Here is an 18784-nt window from a genome sequence, read left to right on the forward strand (position 1 = left end):
CAGACAGCGCCCCAACCTAGTAGGCTGGCGTCTGTTGTTACAATTGTCCAGTCCGGCCTGCTGAATGGCATCCCCCTGGACAGATGTGGCCGAGAAAGCCACCATAGAAGAGAATTTCTGGTCTCTTGATCCAGATTCAGAGTAGGGGACAAGTCTGAGTAATCCCCATTCCACTGACTTAGCATGCACAATTGCAGCGGTCTGAGATGTAGGCGTGCAAAGGGTACTATGTCCATTGCTGCTACCATTAAGCCGATCACCTCCATGCATTGAGCTACTGACGGGTGTTGAATGGAATGAAGGACACGGCATGCATTTTGAAGCTTTGTTAACCTGTCTTCTGTCAGGTAAATCTTCATTTCTACAGAATCTATAAGAGTCCCCAAGAAGGGAACTCTTGTGAGTGGAAAGAGAGAACTCTTCTTTTCGTTCACCTTCCATCCATGCGACCTTAGAAATGCCAGTACTAACTCTGTATGAGACTTGGCAGTTTGAAAGCTTGAAGCTTGTATCAGAATGTCGTCTAGGTACGGAGCTACCGCAATTCCTCGCGGTCTTAGTACCGCCTGAAGAGCACCCAGAACCTTTGTGAAGATTCTCGGAGCCGTAGCCAATCCGAATGGAAGAGCTACAAACTGGTAATGCCTGTCTAGAAAGGCAAACCTTAGATACCGGTAATGATCTTTGTGAATCGGTATGTGAAGGTAAGCATCCTTTAAATCCACTGTGGTCATGTACTGACCCTTTTGGATCATGGGTAAAATTGTCCGAATAGTTTCCATTTTGAACGATGGAACTCTTAGGAATTTGTTTAGGATCTTTAAATCCAAGATTGGCCTGAAAGTTCTCTCTTTTTTGGGAACCACAAACAGATTTGAGTAAAACCCTTGTCCTTGTTCCGACCGCGGAACCGGATGGATCACTCCCATTAATAAAAGATCTTGTACGCAGCGTAGAAACGCCTCTTTCTTTATTTGGTTTGTTGACAACCTTGACAGATGAAATCTCCCTCTTGGGGGAGAGAATTTGAAGTCTAGAAGGTATCCCTGAGATATGATCTCTAACGCCCAGGGATCCTGGACATCTCTTGCCCAAGCCTGGGCGAAGAGAGAAAGTCTGCCCCCCACTAGATCCGTTCCCGGATCGGGGGCCCTCGATTCATGCTGTCTTAGGGGCAGCAGCAGGTTTCCTGGCCTGCTTGCCCTTGTTCCAGGACTGGTTAGGTCTCCAGCCTTGTCTGTAGCGAGCAACAGCTCCTTCCTGTTTTGGTGCAGAGGAAGTTGATGCTGCTCCTGCTTTGAAATTACGAAAGGAACGAAAATTAGACTGTCTAGCCTTAGGTTTGGCTCTGTCTTGAGGCAGGGCATGGCCTTTACCTCCTGTAATGTCAGCGATAATTTCTTTCAATCCGGGCCCGAATAAGGTCTGCCCTTTGAAAGGTATATTAAGCAATTTAGATTTAGAAGTAACGTCAGCTGACCAGGATTTTAGCCACAGTGCTCTGCGTGCCTGAATGGCGAATCCGGAATTCTTAGCCGTAAGTTTAGTTAAATGTACTACGGCATCTGAAATAAATGAGTTAGCTAACTTAAGGGCTTTAAGCTTGTGTGTAATCTCATCTAATGGAGCTGATTCAAGTGTCTCTTCCAGAGACTCAAACCAAAATGCTGCTGCAGCCGTGACAGGCGCAATGCATGCAAGAGGTTGCAATATAAAACCTTGTTGAACAAACATTTTCTTAAGGTAACCCTCTAACTTTTTATCCATTGGATCTGAAAAGGCACAGCTATCCTCCACCGGGATAGTGGTACGCTTAGCTAAAGTAGAAACTGCTCCCTCCACCTTAGGGACCGTTTGCCATAAGTCCCGTGTGGTGGCGTCTATTGGAAACATCTTTCTAAATATCGGAGGGGTGAGAACGGCACACCGGGTCTATCCCACTCCTTAGTAACAATTTCAGTAAGTCTCTTAGGTACGTCAGTACTCGCCGGTACCGCAAAATATTTATCCAACCTACACATTTTCTCTGGTATTGCAACTGTGTTACAATCATTCAGAGCCGCTAACACCTCCCCTAGTAATACACGGAGGTTTTCCAGCTTAAATTTAAAATTTGAAATATCTGAATCCAGTTTGTTTGGATCAGAACCGTCACCCGCAGAATGAAGCTCTCCGTCCTCATGTTCTGCAAATTGTGACGCAGTGTCTGACATGGCCCTAATATTATCAGCGCACTCTGTTCTCACCCCAGAGTGATCACGCTTACCTCTTAGTTCTGGTAATTTAGCCAAAACTTCAGTCATAACAGTAGCCATATCCTGTAATGTGATTTGTAATGGCCGCCCAGATGTACTCTGCGCTACAATATTACGCACCTCCCGAGCGGGAGATGCAGGTACTGACACGTGAGGCGAGTTAGTCGGCATAACTCTCCCCTCGTTGTTTGGTGAAATATGTTCAATTTGTACAGATTGACTTTTATTTAAAGTAGCATCAATACAGTTAGTACATAAATTTCTATTGGGCTCCACTTTGGCTTTAGCACATATAGCACAGATATCTTCCTCTGAATCAGACATGTTTAACACACTAGCAAATAAACTAGCAACTTGGAAATACTTTTCAAGTAATTTACTATAATATGAAAACGTACTGTGCCTATAAGAAGCACAGAAAAAGTTATGACAGTTGAAAATTAATAAACTGAAAAGTTATAGCATCAAATCTTTGTAAAAAACACAATTTTAGCAAAGGATTGCTCCCATTAGCAAAGGATAACTAACCCTGATAGCAGAAAAAAAAAAAAAATACAGAAATAAACGTTTTTTTATCACAGTCAACTACAATCTCACAGCTCTGCTGTGAGTGATTACCTCCCTCAAAACAAGTTTTGAAGACCCCTGAGTTCTGTAGAGATGAACCGGATCATGCAGGGAAGACAATAAACTTCTGACTGAATTTTTTGATGCGTAGCAAAAGCGCCAAAAAAGGCCTCTCCCCCTCACACATAACAGTGAGAGAGATCAGTAAACTGTCATAAATTAAATAAAACGACTGCCAAGTGGAAAAAAAATAGTGCCCAAAACATTTTTTCACCCAGTACCTCAGAAAATTAAACGATTTTACATGCCAGCAAAAAACGTTTAACATTAATAAATTGAGTGTTATTAAAAAGCCTGTTGCTAGTCCCTGCAAATTAGGCTAAAGTTTTATGCATACAGTATAATTCCAGTGAAGTGCCATTCCCCAGAATACTGAAGTGTAAAATATACATACATGACAGCCTGATACCAGTTGCTGCTACTGCATTTAAGGCTGAGTTTACATTATATCGGTATGGCAGAATTTTCTCATCAATTCCATTGTCAGAAAATGCTGCTACATACCTCTTTGCAGATTAATCTGAAGTTTACCTCTCCTCAGATGGCCGAGAAACAGCAATATGATCTTAACTACTCCGGCTAAAATCATAGAAAAACTCAGGTAGATTCTTCTTCAAATTCTACCAGAGAAGGAATAACACACTCCGGTGCTATTATAAAATAACAAACTTTTGATTGAAGGTATGAAACTAAGTATAATCACCACAGTCCTCTCACACATCCTATCTATTCGTTGGGTGCAAGAGAATGACTGGTAATGGCAGTTAGGGGAGGAGCTATATAGCAGCTCTGCTGGGTGAATCCTCTTGCACTTCCTGTTGGGGAGGAGTTAATATCCCATAAGTAATGGATGATCCGTGGACTGGATACACTTAACAAGAGAAAATCCCTTTATTACCTATTCCCTAGTTTTGCATAATCAACACTGTTATATTAAAGGGACACTCAATCAAAATTAAACTTTCATTATTCAGATAGAGCATGCCATTTTAAACAACTTTCCAATTTAATTCCATTAACTAAATGTGCAGTCTTTTCATATTTAAACTTTTTGAGTCATCAGCTCCTACTGAGCATGTGCAAGAATAAGTGTGTATTCATTTGTGAACGGCTGATGGCTGTCACATGGTACGTGTATGCATTTGGGATTGGCTGATGGCTGTCACATGGTACAGTGGGAGTAGAAATAGACATAACTTTTAAAATTGTCAGAAAAAAAATCTACTACTTATTTGAAATTCAGATTAAGTGCTATTGCATTGTCTCATTATCTTGCATTTGTTGATTATGCAAATCTACTGTGTTGACTGGTCCTTTAATACACTATTTACCTCTGTGATTACCTTGTATCTAAGCCTCTGCAGACTCCCCCCTTATCTCCGTTCTTTTGACAGACTTGCATTTAGCCAATCAGTGCTGATTCCTAGGTATCTTCACATGCGTGAGCACAATGTTATCTATATGGCACACATGCACTAACGCCCGCTAGTTGTGAAAAACTGTCAACATGCATTCAGATAAGGGCTAAGAAATTAGCATGAGCCTACCTAGGTTTAGCTTTCAAATAAGAATACCAAGAGAGCAAAGCAAAATTGATTACAAAAGTAAATTGGAAAGTTGTTTAAAATTACATGCCCTATCTGAATCATGAAAGTTTATTTTTGACTAGACTGTCCCTTTAATACCACGTGTGTTTGGCTGACTGGCCCAAGCAGACCTTAGATATTTGTTTAACCTCTTTGCTAAAGTTAAAGGAATCATTATCTGAAAAATATAGTGCAGTAAGAAAATGCTCTGAATGTGAAAGTGTTTGTTATTGCATTTTACAGTGCACTTTATGTCCCTTTAAAAGTTATTATTTATTAAACAATTTTTAGAATTTATATATACTATATAAATAAGCAGTTGCTGTGTTTTCCAAGATATGGACCACACATCTCTTTTTAATAGGATTGGAACACTAAAATGTCCTGTTTATGTTTTAGCTTTTTATGCTTGCAGGGTCTGACTCTTGGCCGGTGTCGCAGTGTAATCCTATTGCAATTGACCTCATGCTTTAGCCTTTCATTAGCCCCACATCTCAGAACTACATTTCCCTGCATGCACCAATGCGGTAGGAGAGAGCACTGTATGATTAGGTAGAGAAGAGAGAAAAGGTGCAATTTGCAAACTGTGCAGCTTTGTAGCCGGCTGGTAATGAAAACAAAATTGCAGCCACTTAGCAGTGGTGTGGCGGTAACAGGAAGGTGATAATCAGTCAGGTGTATAAATGTGGCCTCCTTCCACGTCCCTTTAAGGTTTTCATGCTGTTTGAATGTCCCCAATTTCTTCAGTTGCAAAATCTGGTCACTATTCTGAGATCATAACATCCACCTCACTATACTTGTTAACCTTTTATTGCCGTTATGGCTTTCTATTCCGTCCTAACCATGCTGGGCTTTAGCGCCGTTAGGACGGAATAGAATGCCCTAGCAGTTTGGCTGTCCTGAAGCCAACGCCGCTTCCTGGATGCGATTGCGGTCTGGAGGGCGTGCCTAGCATCATAGGGATGCCCGCTGACCCACTCCCATAACTGAAATCTCGATCGCATTGTTCCGATGTAGACAAACTGACCCCGCCATGAAAGGGTTAAATATATATAAGTGGCTGGGTGCATGTGTGTATATAAAACAATGCTTTCTTGTCATGCTCGGTGAGGCGTGTTTCTTCCTACCAATTAAGCTGCGGCTCTTTACCTTATTAGCCAATGAGCATAAGTCGGAGGACCACAACTGACACTGCTAAAATTTAAATTAAAATGTAAGCAGTTGTTACTTAAAGGGACAGTAAAAACCTTGTTATTTTTTATATAAAATGTTTACTTGTACACAGTAAAACCGATTATTAAAAACATTGTTCATTGTTTGTTTTTCATGCAATTTAGCTCTGAAAATTGTGGATGTATTAATTCTCGTAGCTGTGAAAACACACTTCAGACTTCTCAAGGCTAACCCTGCTACATATATATCCCCAATAGTTTTTTTTCAGATAACAGCAAAACAATACACTTTATACTAACATACTGACAGTGGCTAGCTTTGTTGTCTACAGACTCAAGGCAATATTGTCTCCTCAAAACAAGGCAAATGGTGGGTAGTGTTTGTTTATTGGAAAATAACTGCAAACAAACAAGGTGTTTTTTGTTTATAATGTTTACACTTGGATATATATATATATATATATATATATATATATATATATATATATATATATATATATATAATGATAGCAAGACAATTTACTGCAGTAAAATTGCATAATTATCACGTGCATAATAAAAACACAATGCAATAGCACTTACTCTGAATTTCAAATAAACAGTAGATTTTTTTCTGACAAATTTATTTTTTCTCCCATTTTCCAGCCCTCTTTATCATGTGACAGACATCAGCCAATCACAGACTAGTATACGTATACCCTGTGAGCTTGTGCACATGCTCAGTATGATCTTGTTCCCCAGAATGTGTGAATATAAAAATACTGTGCAAAATTTGATAATGGAAGTAAATTGGAAAGTGTCTTAAAACTGCTGCTCTGTCTGAATCATAAAAACAGAATTTATGTTTACCTGATAAATTTCTTTCTCCAACGGTGTGTCCGGTCCACGGCGTCATCCTTACTTGTGGGATATTCTCTTCCCCAACAGGAAATGGCAAAGAGCCCAGCAAAGCTGGTCACATGATCCCTCCTAGGCTCCGCCTACCCCAGTCATTCGACCGACGTTAAGGAGGAATAATAGCATAGGAGAAACCATATGGTACCGTGGTGACTGTAGTTAAAGAAAATAAATTATCAGACCTGATTAAAAAACCAGGGCGGGCCGTGGACCGGACACACCGTTGGAGAAAGAAATTTATCAGGTAAACATAAATTCTGTTTTCTCCAACATAGGTGTGTCCGGTCCACGGCGTCATCCTTACTTGTGGGAACCAATACCAAAGCTTTAGGACACGGATGAAGGGAGGGAGCAAATCAGGTCACCTAAATGGAAGGCACCACGGCTTGCAAAACCTTTCTCCCAAATATAGCCTCAGAAGAAGCAAAAGTATCAAACTTGTAAAATTTGGTAAAAGTGTGCAGTGAAGACCAAGTCGCTGCCCTACATATCTGATCAACAGAAGCCTCGTTCTTGAAGGCCCATGTGGAAGCCACAGCCCTAGTGGAATGAGCTGTGATTCTTTCGGGAGGCTGCCGTCCGGCAGTCTCGTAAGCCAATCTGATGATGCTTTTAATCCAAAAAGAGAGAGAGGTAGAAGTTGCTTTTTGACCTCTCCTTTTACCTGAATAAACAACAAACAAGGAAGATGTTTGTCTAAAATCCTTTGTAGCATCTAAATAGAATTTTAGAGCGCGAACAACATCCAAATTGTGCAACAAGCGTTCCTTCTTTGAAACTGGTTTCGGACACAGAGAAGGTAATCTCCTGGTTAATGTTTTTGTTAGAAACAACTTTTGGAAGAAAACCAGGTTTAGTACGTAAAACCACCTTATCTGCATGGAACACCAGATAAGGAGGAGAACACTGCAGAGCAGATAATTCTGAAACTCTTCTAGCAGAAGAAATTGCAACTAAAAACAAAACTTTCCAAGATAATAACTTAATATCAACGGAATGTAAGGGTTCAAACGGAACCCCCTGAAGAACTGAAAGAACTAAATTGAGACTCCAAGGAGGAGTCAAAGGTTTGTAAACAGGCTTGATTCTAACCAGAGCCTGAACAAAGGCTTGAACATCTGGCACAGCTGCCAGTTTTTTGTGAAGTAACACCGACAAGGCAGAAATCTGTCCCTTCAGGGAACTTGCCGATAATCCTTTTTCCAATCCTTCTTGAAGGAAGGATAGAATCCTAGGAATCTTAACCTTGTCCCAAGGGAATCCTTTAGATTCACACCAACAGATATATTTTTTCCAAATTTTGTGGTAAATCTTTCTAGTTACAGGCTTTCTGGCCTGAACAAGAGTATCGATAACAGAATCTGAGAAACCTCGCTTCGATAAAATCAAGCGTTCAATCTCCAAGCAGTCAGCTGGAGTGAAACCAGATTCGGATGTTCGAACGGACCCTGAACAAGAAGGTCTCGTCTCAAAGGTAGCTTCCAAGGTGGAGCCGATGACATATTCACCAGATCTGCATACCAAGTCCTGCGTGGCCACGCAGGAGCTATCAAGATCACCGACGCCCTCTCCTGATTGATCCTGGCTACCAGCCTGGGGATGAGAGGAAACGGCGGGAACACATAAGCTAGTTTGAAGGTCCAAGGTGCTACTAGTGCATCCACTAGAGCCGCCTTGGGATCCCTGGATCTGGACCCGTAGCAAGGAACTTTGAAGTTCTGACGAGAGGCCATCAGATCCATGTCTGGAATGCCCCATAGTTGAGTGACTTGGGCAAAGACTTCCGGATGGAGTTCCCACTCCCCCGGATGCAATGTCTGACGACTCAGAAAATCCGCTTCCCAATTTTCCACTCCCGGGATGTGGATAGCAGACAGGTGGCAGGAGTGAGACTCCGCCCATAGAATAATCTTGGTCACTTCTTCCATCGCTAGGGAACTCCTTGTTCCCCCCTGATGGTTGATGTACGCAACAGTCGTCATGTTGTCTGATTGAAACCGTATGAACTTGGTCCTCGCTAGCTGAGGCCAAGCCTTGAGAGCATTGAATATCGCTCTCAGTTCCAGAATATTTATCGGTAGAAGAGATTCTTCCCGAGACCAAAGACCCTTAGCTTTCAGGGATCCCCAGACCGCGCCCCAGCCCATCAGACTGGCGTCGGTCGTGACAATGACCCACTCTGGTCTGCGGAATGTCATCCCTCGTGACAGGTTGTCCAGGGACAGCCACCAACGGAGTGAGTCTCTGGTCCTCTGATTTACTTGTATCTTTGGAGACAAGTCTGTATAGTCCCCATTCCACTGACTGAGCATGCACAGTTGTAATGGTCTTAGATGAATGCGCGCAAAAGGAACTATGTCCATTGCCGCTACCATCAACCCGATCACTTCCATGCACTGAGCTACGGAAGGAAGAGGAACGGAATGAAGTATCCGACAAGAGTCCAGAAGTTTTGTCTTTCTGGCCTCTGTTAGAAAAATCCTCATTTCTGAGGAGTCTATAATTGTTCCCAAGAAGGGAACCCTTGTTGACGGGGATAGAGAACTCTTTTCCACGTTCACTTTCCAGCCGTGAGATCTGAGAAAGGCCAGGACGATGTCCGTGTGAGCCTTTGCTCGAGGGAGGGACGACGCTTGAATCAGAATGTCGTCCAGGTAAGGTACTACTGCAATGCCCCTTGGTCTTAGCACCGCTAGAAGGGACCCTAGTACCTTTGTGAAAATCCTTGGAGCAGTGGCTAATCCGAAAGGAAGCGCCACAAACTGGTAATGTTTGTCCAGGAATGCAAACCTTAGGAACCGATGATGTTCCTTGTGGATAGGAATATGTAGATACGCATCCTTTAAATCCACCGTGGTCATAAATTGACCTTCCTGGATGGAAGGAAGGATAGTTCGAATGGTTTCCATCTTGAACGATGGGACCTTGAGAAATTTGTTTAAGATCTTGAGATCTAAGATTGGTCTGAACGTTCCCTCTTTTTTGGGAACTATGAACAGATTGGAGTAGAACCCCATCCCTTGTTCTCTTAATGGAACAGGATGAATCACTCCCATTTTTAACAGGTCTTCTACACAATGTAAGAACGCCTGTCTTTTTATGTGGTCTGAAGACAACTGAGACCTGTGGAACCTCCCCCTTGGGGGAAGTCCCTTGAATTCCAGAAGATAACCCTGGGAGACTATTTCTAGCGCCCAAGGATCCAGAACATCTCTTGCCCAAGCCTGAGCGAAGAGAGAGAGTCTGCCCCCCACCAGATCCGGTCCCGGATCGGGGGCCAATATTTCATGCTGTCTTGGTAGCAGTGACAGGTTTCTTGGCCTGCTTTCCCTTGTTCCAGCCTTGCATTGGTCTCCAAGCTGGCTTGGCTTGAGAAGTATTACCCTCTTGCTTAGAGGACGTAGCACTTTGGGCTGGTCCGTTTTTACGAAAGGGACGAAAATTAGGTCTATTTTTTGCCTTGAAAGGCCTATCCTGAGGAAGGGCGTGGCCCTTACCCCCAGTGATATCAGAGATAATCTCTTTCAAGTCAGGGCCAAACAGCGTTTTCCCCTTGAAAGGAATGTTTAGTAGCTTGTTCTTGGAAGACGCATCAGCCGACCAAGATTTCAACCAAAGCGCTCTGCGCGCCACAATAGCAAACCCAGAATTCTTAGCCGCTAACCTAGCCAATTGCAAAGTGGCGTCTAGAGTGAAAGAATTAGCCAATTTGAGAGCATTGATTCTGTCCATAATCTCCTCATAAGGAGGAGAATCACTATCGAGCACCTTTATCAGTTCATCAAACCAGAAATATGCAGCTGTAGTGACAGGGACAATGCATGAAATGGGTTGTAGAAGGTAACCCTGCTGAACAAACATCTTTTTAAGCAAACCTTCTAATTTTTTATCCATAGGATCTTTGAAAGCACAACTATCCTCTATGGGTATAGTGGTGCGTTTGTTTAAAGTAGAAACCGCTCCCTCGACCTTGGGGACTGACTGCCATAAGTCCTTTCTGGGGTCGACCATAGGAAACAATTTTTTAAATATGGGGGGAGGGACGAAAGGAATACCGGGCCTTTCCCATTCTTTATTAACAATGTCCGCCACCCGCTTGGGTATAGGAAAAGCTTCTGGGAGCCCCGGCACCTCTAGGAACTTGTCCATTTTACATAGTTTCTCTGGGATGACCAACTTTTCACAATCATCCAGAGTGGATAATACCTCCTTAAGCAAAATGCGGAGATGTTCCAACTTAAATTTAAATGTAATCACATCAGATTCAGCCTGATGAGAAATGTTCCCTGAATCAGTAATTTCTCCCTCAGACAAAACCTCCCTGGCCCCCTCAGATTGGGTTAGGGGCCCTTCAGAGATATTAATATCAGCGTCGTCATGCTCTTCAGTAACTAAAACAGAGCAGCCACGCTTACGCTGACAAGGGTTCATTTTGGCTAAAATGTTTTTGACAGAATTATCCATTACAGCCGTTAATTGTTGCATAGTAAGGAGTATTGGCGCGCTAGATGTACTAGGGGCCTCCTGAGTGGGCAAGACTCGTGTAGACGAAGGAGGGAATGATGCAGTACCATGCTTACTCCCCTCACTTGAGGAATCATCTTGGGCATCATTGTCATTATCACATAAATCACATTTATTTAAATGAATAGGAATTCTGGCTTCCCCACATTCAGAACACAGTCTATCTGGTAGTTCAGACATGTTAAACAGGCATAAACTTGATAAGAAAGTACAAAAAACGTTTTAAAATAAAACCGTTACTGTCACTTTAAATTTTAAACTGAACACACTTTATTACTGCAATTGCGAAAAAACATGAAGGAATTGTTCAAAAATCACCAAATTTTCACCACAGTGTCTTAAAGCCTTAAAAATATTGCACACCAAATTTGGAAGCTTTAACCCTTAAAATAACGGAACCGGAGCCGTTTTAAGCTTTAACCCCTTTACAGTCCCTGGTATCTGCTTTGCTGAGACCCAACCAAACCCAAAGGGGAATACGATACCAAATGACGCCTTCAGAAAGTCTTTTCTAAGTATCAGAGCTCCTCTCACATGCGACTGCATGCCATGCCTCTCAAAAACAAGTGCGCCACACCGGCGCGAAAATGAGACTCTGCTTATGCTTTGGGAAAGCCCCTAAGAAATAAGGTGTCTAATACAGTGCCTGCCGATATTATTATATCAAAATACCCAGATAAAATGATTCCTCAAGGCTAAATATGTGTTAATAATGAATCGATTTAGCCCAGAAAAGTCTACAGTCTAAATAAGCCCTTGTGAAGCCCTTATTTACGATCGTAATAAATATGGCTTACCGGATCCCATAGGGAAAATGACAGCTTCCAGCATTACATCGTCTTGTTAGAATGTGTCATACCTCAAGCAGCAAGAGACTGCACACTGTTCCCCCAACTGAAGTTAATTGCTCTCAACAGTCCTGTGTGGAACAGCCATGGATTTTAGTTACGGTTGCTAAAATCATTTTCCTCATACAAACAGAAATCTTCATCTCTTTTCTGTTTCTGAGTAAATAGTACATACCAGCACTATTTCAAAATAACAAACTCTTGATTGAATAATAAAAAACTACAGTTAAACACTAAAAAACTCTAAGCCATCTCCGTGGAGATGTTGCCTGTACAACGGCAAAGAGAATGACTGGGGTAGGCGGAGCCTAGGAGGGATCATGTGACCAGCTTTGCTGGGCTCTTTGCCATTTCCTGTTGGGGAAGAGAATATCCCACAAGTAAGGATGACGCCGTGGACCGGACACACCTATGTTGGAGAAAGTTTATTTTTACTCGAGTGTCCCTTTAATTCAGTCAAATAATCTGCAACATATTTTACTTTCTTATTTGCCTTCACTACAAGGGAAATCATTTACCTCAGAACAAACAAAACAATTATCAAGAGGACATTACAGCCTTATATAAACACTGCAGGGACACTGAAGTCAAAATTATAAACTTTTAGATAGCGCATGCAGTTTTAAGAGACTCTAAAATTTACTTCCATTATCAAATTGTGCAGTCTTTTTATACAAACACTTTATGAGGCACCAGCTACTGCTGAGCATGTGCACACAGATACTAGTCTGATTGGCTGATGGCTGTCACATGATTCAGTAGGCCAGTTAATAAAATGCAATTTTTAAAATTTGTCAGGAAAAAAAAAATTTGAATGCACATTTTAAATGCATTGTCTTTTATTATACACTTGTTGATTATGCAATTCTACCGTATTTAATGGCCCTTTAAGTGGAATTCCCTTTAACAAATTGTACCAATATAAACAAAACCAGAAATATAAATATTTTAAATGGCAGCATCATCTACCTCCAGGAACTTTTGTTTTTCTTGTTTCTTACGAAGGATGACTTCGTCTCTCTGCTTATTGAGTTCTTCAAGCCACATTTTTTGCTGCTGACGCTTAACAGCGCTGAACGGGTGATCCATTGGAGCAACTTCCTAAAATGACAGTTATTTTAAAGTTCCATCTTCAAAATTAATTATAACATACTATAGATAGAAAAAAAAAACACATTTTGACCATATTGTAAACTACAGATTTAAAATGGAACTTTCAAAAGATGACAAAGAAAATAAATTGAACAAAACAAATGCTTTTTGTTATGAAATAAATATTTAAGAATATGATGATTCTATATTTAAAGTGAATGTCAATTTTGATGCTAAAGTGCCTGGTTTTTAAAAATTCAATTAAAAACAGGGGCACTTTAATTCATCAAAATTTACATTTCACTCCTGTTGTGAAAAAAAAAACAAAAAAAAAACTTACCTTTAAATCTTCACAGCAGCTCCAGCTTCCTCCGCCTGCCGCAAAGCCTTTTCCTGGGTCTAAAATGAGGAATCCGTCTTCCTCCAATCACAGCGTTTAATCAGACACTGATTCCCCAGGGGGGAAGCCGTGATTGGAGGATGACCTATCCATCATTTCTGACGTCAGAAATGGCTTTCAAACGACCGGAGGAAGCTGGAGCTGCTGTGAAGAGTAAAAGGTAAGTTGTTTTTTTTCTCAACAGGACTGAAATGTAAATTTTGATGAATTAAAGTGCCCCTGTTTATAATCGAATTTTTAAAAACCGGGCACTTTAGCATCAAAATTGACATTCACTTTAAATTTAGTTTCAAATCCATTTATGTAACAAAGAACTAAACTGGGGTTTCATATCCCTAAAAAAAAAAAAAAAAAAAAAAAGAAGTTGCATTAAAATATAAATGTTTTCTTTCACAATTCAGATAGAGCAGCCAATGTTAAGCAATTTTCTAATTTACTCCTATTATCAATTTGTCTTTGTTGAACCAAAAAATGGCAGGCTCCTAAGCTTACATTTCAGCTTTTTCAAATAAAGATACAAAGAGAACAAAGAAAAAAGAAAACGTCTATCTGAATCTTTTATGATTCAGATAGACTATACAATGTTAAACAACTTTCCAATTTACTTCTATTAAATCTGCTTCATTCATTTGGTATCCTTAGCTGAAGAAGCAGCACTATTGGGAGCTAGCTGAAAGTATCTAGTCAGCCAATGACAAGAGACAATGCTGTATAGCCACCAATCACTAGCTAGCTTCCTGTAGTGTAGGACATGTACATATTTTCTCTCAACAAAGGATACCAAGAGAACACATTCAATTTAATGAATAGATGTTACTTTAAAATTGTCTTCAAATTACATGATCTATCTGAATCATGCAAGAATCATTTTGACTTTCCTATCCCTTTAATTCAGGGGTTGACAAATCTGTTTACAATGAAGGAGCCAGTAAGAATATTTAGGAGCCAGACATAATTCTAGGAGCCAGACAGAGGTGTTTGTAAATAGATCTATGGAGAATAACCAAAAAAGGTAGGAGCCATCTGGCTCTTGGGTTTATCGAGCCCTGCTTGAATTACATATAAAGTAATATTTTCAGTTATATTGGCCATTTCATAAAAAACATAGTTTTGGATTATGGAAACTTCATGTTAAGTTACTTTAATAGGCAAAGTAAACTCCTTGAAATTATCATATAAAATGTTTAGTTATGCTTAATGAAACAATGTTGCAATATATTTAATGATTTATTTTGCCCCCTTTTCATGTAATTTAGCTCTGAAAATTAAGCAATTTCTGATTCTAAGCACCGTAATGCACAGTGCGGACGTCGCAAGGCTAACTCTGCAATATAGCAATCCAAAGAAGAAAAAGCGCTCAAAGTCCATAGGTAAAATTCTAAAAAGTTTATTGGGACTTTAAAAACAGAAATAAATAAAGAGTGTCCATACAAGGACAGGTTGATGAGCAGGTGCATAGAGCAGATGAGTTTCGTGCACATGCGCACTTGGTCACTGCAATATATCTGTCCCTAATTGGATTTACCAGATAACAACTGCAAAACAATGCTTTTTTTACAGCCCTTGTCATAGCCTTGTTGCCTGAGGGCTAGAGCCCCGATTGGCTCCTCTAAATCAGGTGGGTGAAGTTAGGTTATTACGAAATAATTGCAGTATAAAGGATGCTAATTTGATCTAAAAACATTAAGAATTGGTTGATAATGTTATTCTATAGCAACACAACAGAAATGTCTTGTAATTACAAGGTGTTTACTGTCCCTCTAAAATGTCTCTAGCATTTACCATACAGGGATGCTTTTTTGAACTTACCCCTAAAACAAAAGCTGAGCGAATAGCAGCAGGAAGCTCAGGTGAGCTAAAACTTGTAGCCCGCCCACTAGGTGCACAGGATACACTGGGCGAGTAGTTGTCTGTCTCGGTACCTAGGGAGCTCTTAAGTAAGCCATCTTCTTGGACTGGAGTGTTAGTATCATTAGGGGTTCTCTCCTAAAAAAAACATCAAACAACAGTAAAATCATAGAGAGTTTTCTCAATCACATGGAAAGACAAATTTTGTATAGAATTGAGGAATCAGCCCCAAGATTATTTGTTAGGAGAACTGGAAGGGTTTTGTATATTATATGTAAAATAAGTTTTAGGCCAACGCTTTAAAGGGATAGTAAAGTCCAAATTAAACTTTCATGATTCAGACAGGGCATGTAATGTTAAACAACTTTCTAATGTACTTGTATCATCAAATTTGCTTTGTTATCTTGTTAATCTTAGTTGAAAGCTAAACCTAATTTCCAAGCCCTTGAAGGCCGTCTCTTAAAAAGGGACACTGTAGTCAAAAATAGAATCGTGATATTACACTAGTATAGCTGTAAATAAAGCTTTTTTCAATGTTGATCATGTATGAAATACTTATCGTTTTTTTATATATTACTATTTGAAATATTTTTTTCCAAACCCACTGAGTTGTTCGCCGTTACGGATTTCCAATCCGGGCTGATAACTCCAGTTGGAAGATGGCAACTCCTAGACGAGTAAGCGCAACGTCATCGGATATGTTTTTTTTATTCTGGTGTCGGTCATGTCGGCTTCTGTGCCGCAATATGCGCATGCGAGACTAAGCAAATCATATTGCGCATGCGCTGAATGACGCAAATGTATTATAATTTGATGCAAATACTCGCCATCCGATTGGCAAGTATGTTAGACCTTAGACGGCCCACAATTGAGGATTGGATGACGTGATGTCATGGGGATAAAATAAAACTTTATTTTACTGCTAAAAGGAGCTTCGTTTTTGAAAATAAAAAGGTACATTACATTGTTGAGATAATTGTAATGATAAATGTTTGTTCCATTTTGCATAGGAAAAACAAGTTAGTAATCCTTTAAATTAAGCATTTGACATTTCTTTTCACAGCTAGAGGGCATTCGTTCATGTGTTTCATACACATAACATTGTGCTCATGCACGTGAAGTTATTTAAGATTCAGCACCAATTGCCTGAAATGCGAGTTTGTCAAAAGATCTGAGATAAGGAGGCAGTCGGCAGAAGCTTAGATACAAGGTAATTACAGAGGTAAAAAGTATATTTCCATAACAGTGTTGGTTATGCAAAACTGGGGAATGGAAAATAAAGGGATTATCTATCTTTCTAAACAATAAAATTTTTGCTGTTTACTATCCCTTTAATATTAGTAATGACTCCCTTGATTTCTCAAGCCATAACCTACTTAAAATCAAAATGTTTGTGTATATGTATAGCATATATCAGCAATTAGGTACTGAATTGAAAATAATTTAATTTTAAAATAAATGTTTAACATTTAAAGGGACATACAAATCTAAATTAAACTTTCATGGTTTATAGAGCATGTGCTATTTTAAGAAGCTTTTTATTTTACTTCTATCAAATTTACGTAATTCTCTTGGTATCCTTTGTTGAAAAGCATACCTAGGTAGGCCCAGGAAAAGCAATTCACAAAAAACTACACTGCACATGCAAAAAATGCTGTGAAATTTATATTTAAAGGGACAGTCTACTGAATGACTAAAATTTTTATTGTTTAAAAAGATAGATTACTCCTTTATTGCTAATCCCGCAGTTTTGCATAACCAACATGATTATATTAATACACTTTTTACCTCTGTGAATACCCTGTATCTAAGCTTCTGCAGACTGCCCCTTATCTCAGTTCTTTTGACAGACTTTGGCATTTTAGCCAATCAGTGCTAACTCCACGGAAGTGAGCACAATGTTATCTATATGGCACACATGATGCAGTGCTGTCTAACTGTGAAAAACTGTCAAAATGCACTGAGTTAAGAGGTGGTTTTTAACAGTTTAGAAATCAGTTTGAGCCTACCTAGGTTTAGCTTTCAGCAAGGAATACGAAGAGAACAAAGCAAATTTAATGATAAAAGTAAATTGGAAAGTTGTTTAAAATTGCATGCTCTGTCTGAATCATGAAAGTTTCATTTTGACTTTACTGTCCCTTTAAAATATGAAAATTAAAACATATTGTTTTCCTTTTTTGTTAAATGAGCTTCTTTGCCTCTGCTAGTGGGCTGAGAAGGGGCGCTCCATGGGGGTAGCTAAAATTTCTCCCCAATGTCTGGTATATTATCTAAACAGTGTTATTGCAACCTTTTATAATTCACTAGAATGATTTTGACTTTTAAAATGTGTCACAAGAATTATGACGGATTGGACTGAATTGGGTGCTCCTGTGTGCTGGAGAAACATGCTAGTTAATACTATTAAAAGGGACAGTAAATCTTTTTCTTTCATGATTCAGATAGACCATGCAATTTTAAACAACTTTTTAATTTATGTCTTTTTTTAAATGTGCTTCAATCCCTGATCTTTGTTCAAAAAGCAGCAATGTGCTACCGGGAGCTAGCTGAACACATCAGGTGAGCCAACGACAAGAGGCATATATTTGCAGCCACTCTCTTCTCTCTCACATACTGTCTATTTCTGCTGTCAAACAGTCTCTAGTATGTTATATGAATGTTCATGCATTCCTCATTTTTAAGATGAACATCTGACACTAAGAAGAATAGATCACTACACCGAATTTACTAATTAAAAAGGGATTCTCAAGTCCAAATTTTTTTTTTTATGATTTAGACAGAGCATGCAGTTTTAATACATTTTCCAAATTAATTCCATTATTAAATGTTGCACAGTATTTTTATATTCACACTTTCTGGGGAACAAGCCCACAAGGTATGTGTACACTAGTCTGTGATTGGCTGCTATCGGTCACATGATACAGGTGGCCAGAAAATGGGAGGAAAAAAAAAATGTGAGAAAAAAAAAAAAAAGGGAGGAAAAAAAAAGAGGGAGAAAAAAAAAAAAATTGCCAGAAAAAATCTACTGTTTATTTGAAATTCAGAGTAGGTGTTAAAGCATTGCCTTTTTATTATGTACTTGTTAATTATGCAATTTTACTGCATTGAGTGGTCCTTTAAGATGACTGCCAACAAAAGTGCATACAATGTATTATTCTCTAAACATTTCCCAAATGAATAATAGCTCCCATGAAAAGTATACAAAGAGGAAATTCAGATTCTAAAAAAAGTTATCTAAATAATGCATCTAACAATAACAGCAATGCTAATAATGTTGCCATAACAACACTTCTTTAAATGGATTTGTATTTCTATATGGGCTCTATACTGAAATCTAATAATTAACTGCTTAGGGAAAACATTTTGTTGATCAGAGTTACAATTTCATTTCTAGAAAAAAATGCATTTAAAAAGGGACAGTTAAAGGGACACTGAACCCACATTTTTTCTTTCCTGATTCAAATAGAGCATGCAATTGTAAGCAACTTTCTAATTCACTCCTATTAGCATTTTTTCTTCGTTCTCTTGCTATCTT

At 39.4% G+C, this 18784-nt stretch overlaps 1 protein-coding gene across 1 annotated transcript in view; it reads right to left on the reverse strand.

The window, feature by feature from the left end:
- CCDC66 (coiled-coil domain containing 66) overlaps window positions 1–18784 on the reverse strand; it is a 177662-nt gene that overhangs the window by 108252 nt on the left and 50626 nt on the right. Inside the window, exons 8-9 of the mRNA XM_053720735.1 lie at window positions 15211–15387; window positions 12879–13010 (exon numbers count right to left, since the gene is read on the reverse strand). Of these exons, the coding sequence (XP_053576710.1) occupies window positions 12879–13010; window positions 15211–15387 (309 nt within the window). The remainder of the gene's footprint in view (window positions 1–12878; window positions 13011–15210; window positions 15388–18784) is intronic.

This window comes from Bombina bombina, chromosome 7 (genome assembly GCF_027579735.1).
Source record: "Bombina bombina isolate aBomBom1 chromosome 7, aBomBom1.pri, whole genome shotgun sequence".
Taxonomy (NCBI): Eukaryota; Metazoa; Chordata; class Amphibia; order Anura; family Bombinatoridae; genus Bombina; species Bombina bombina.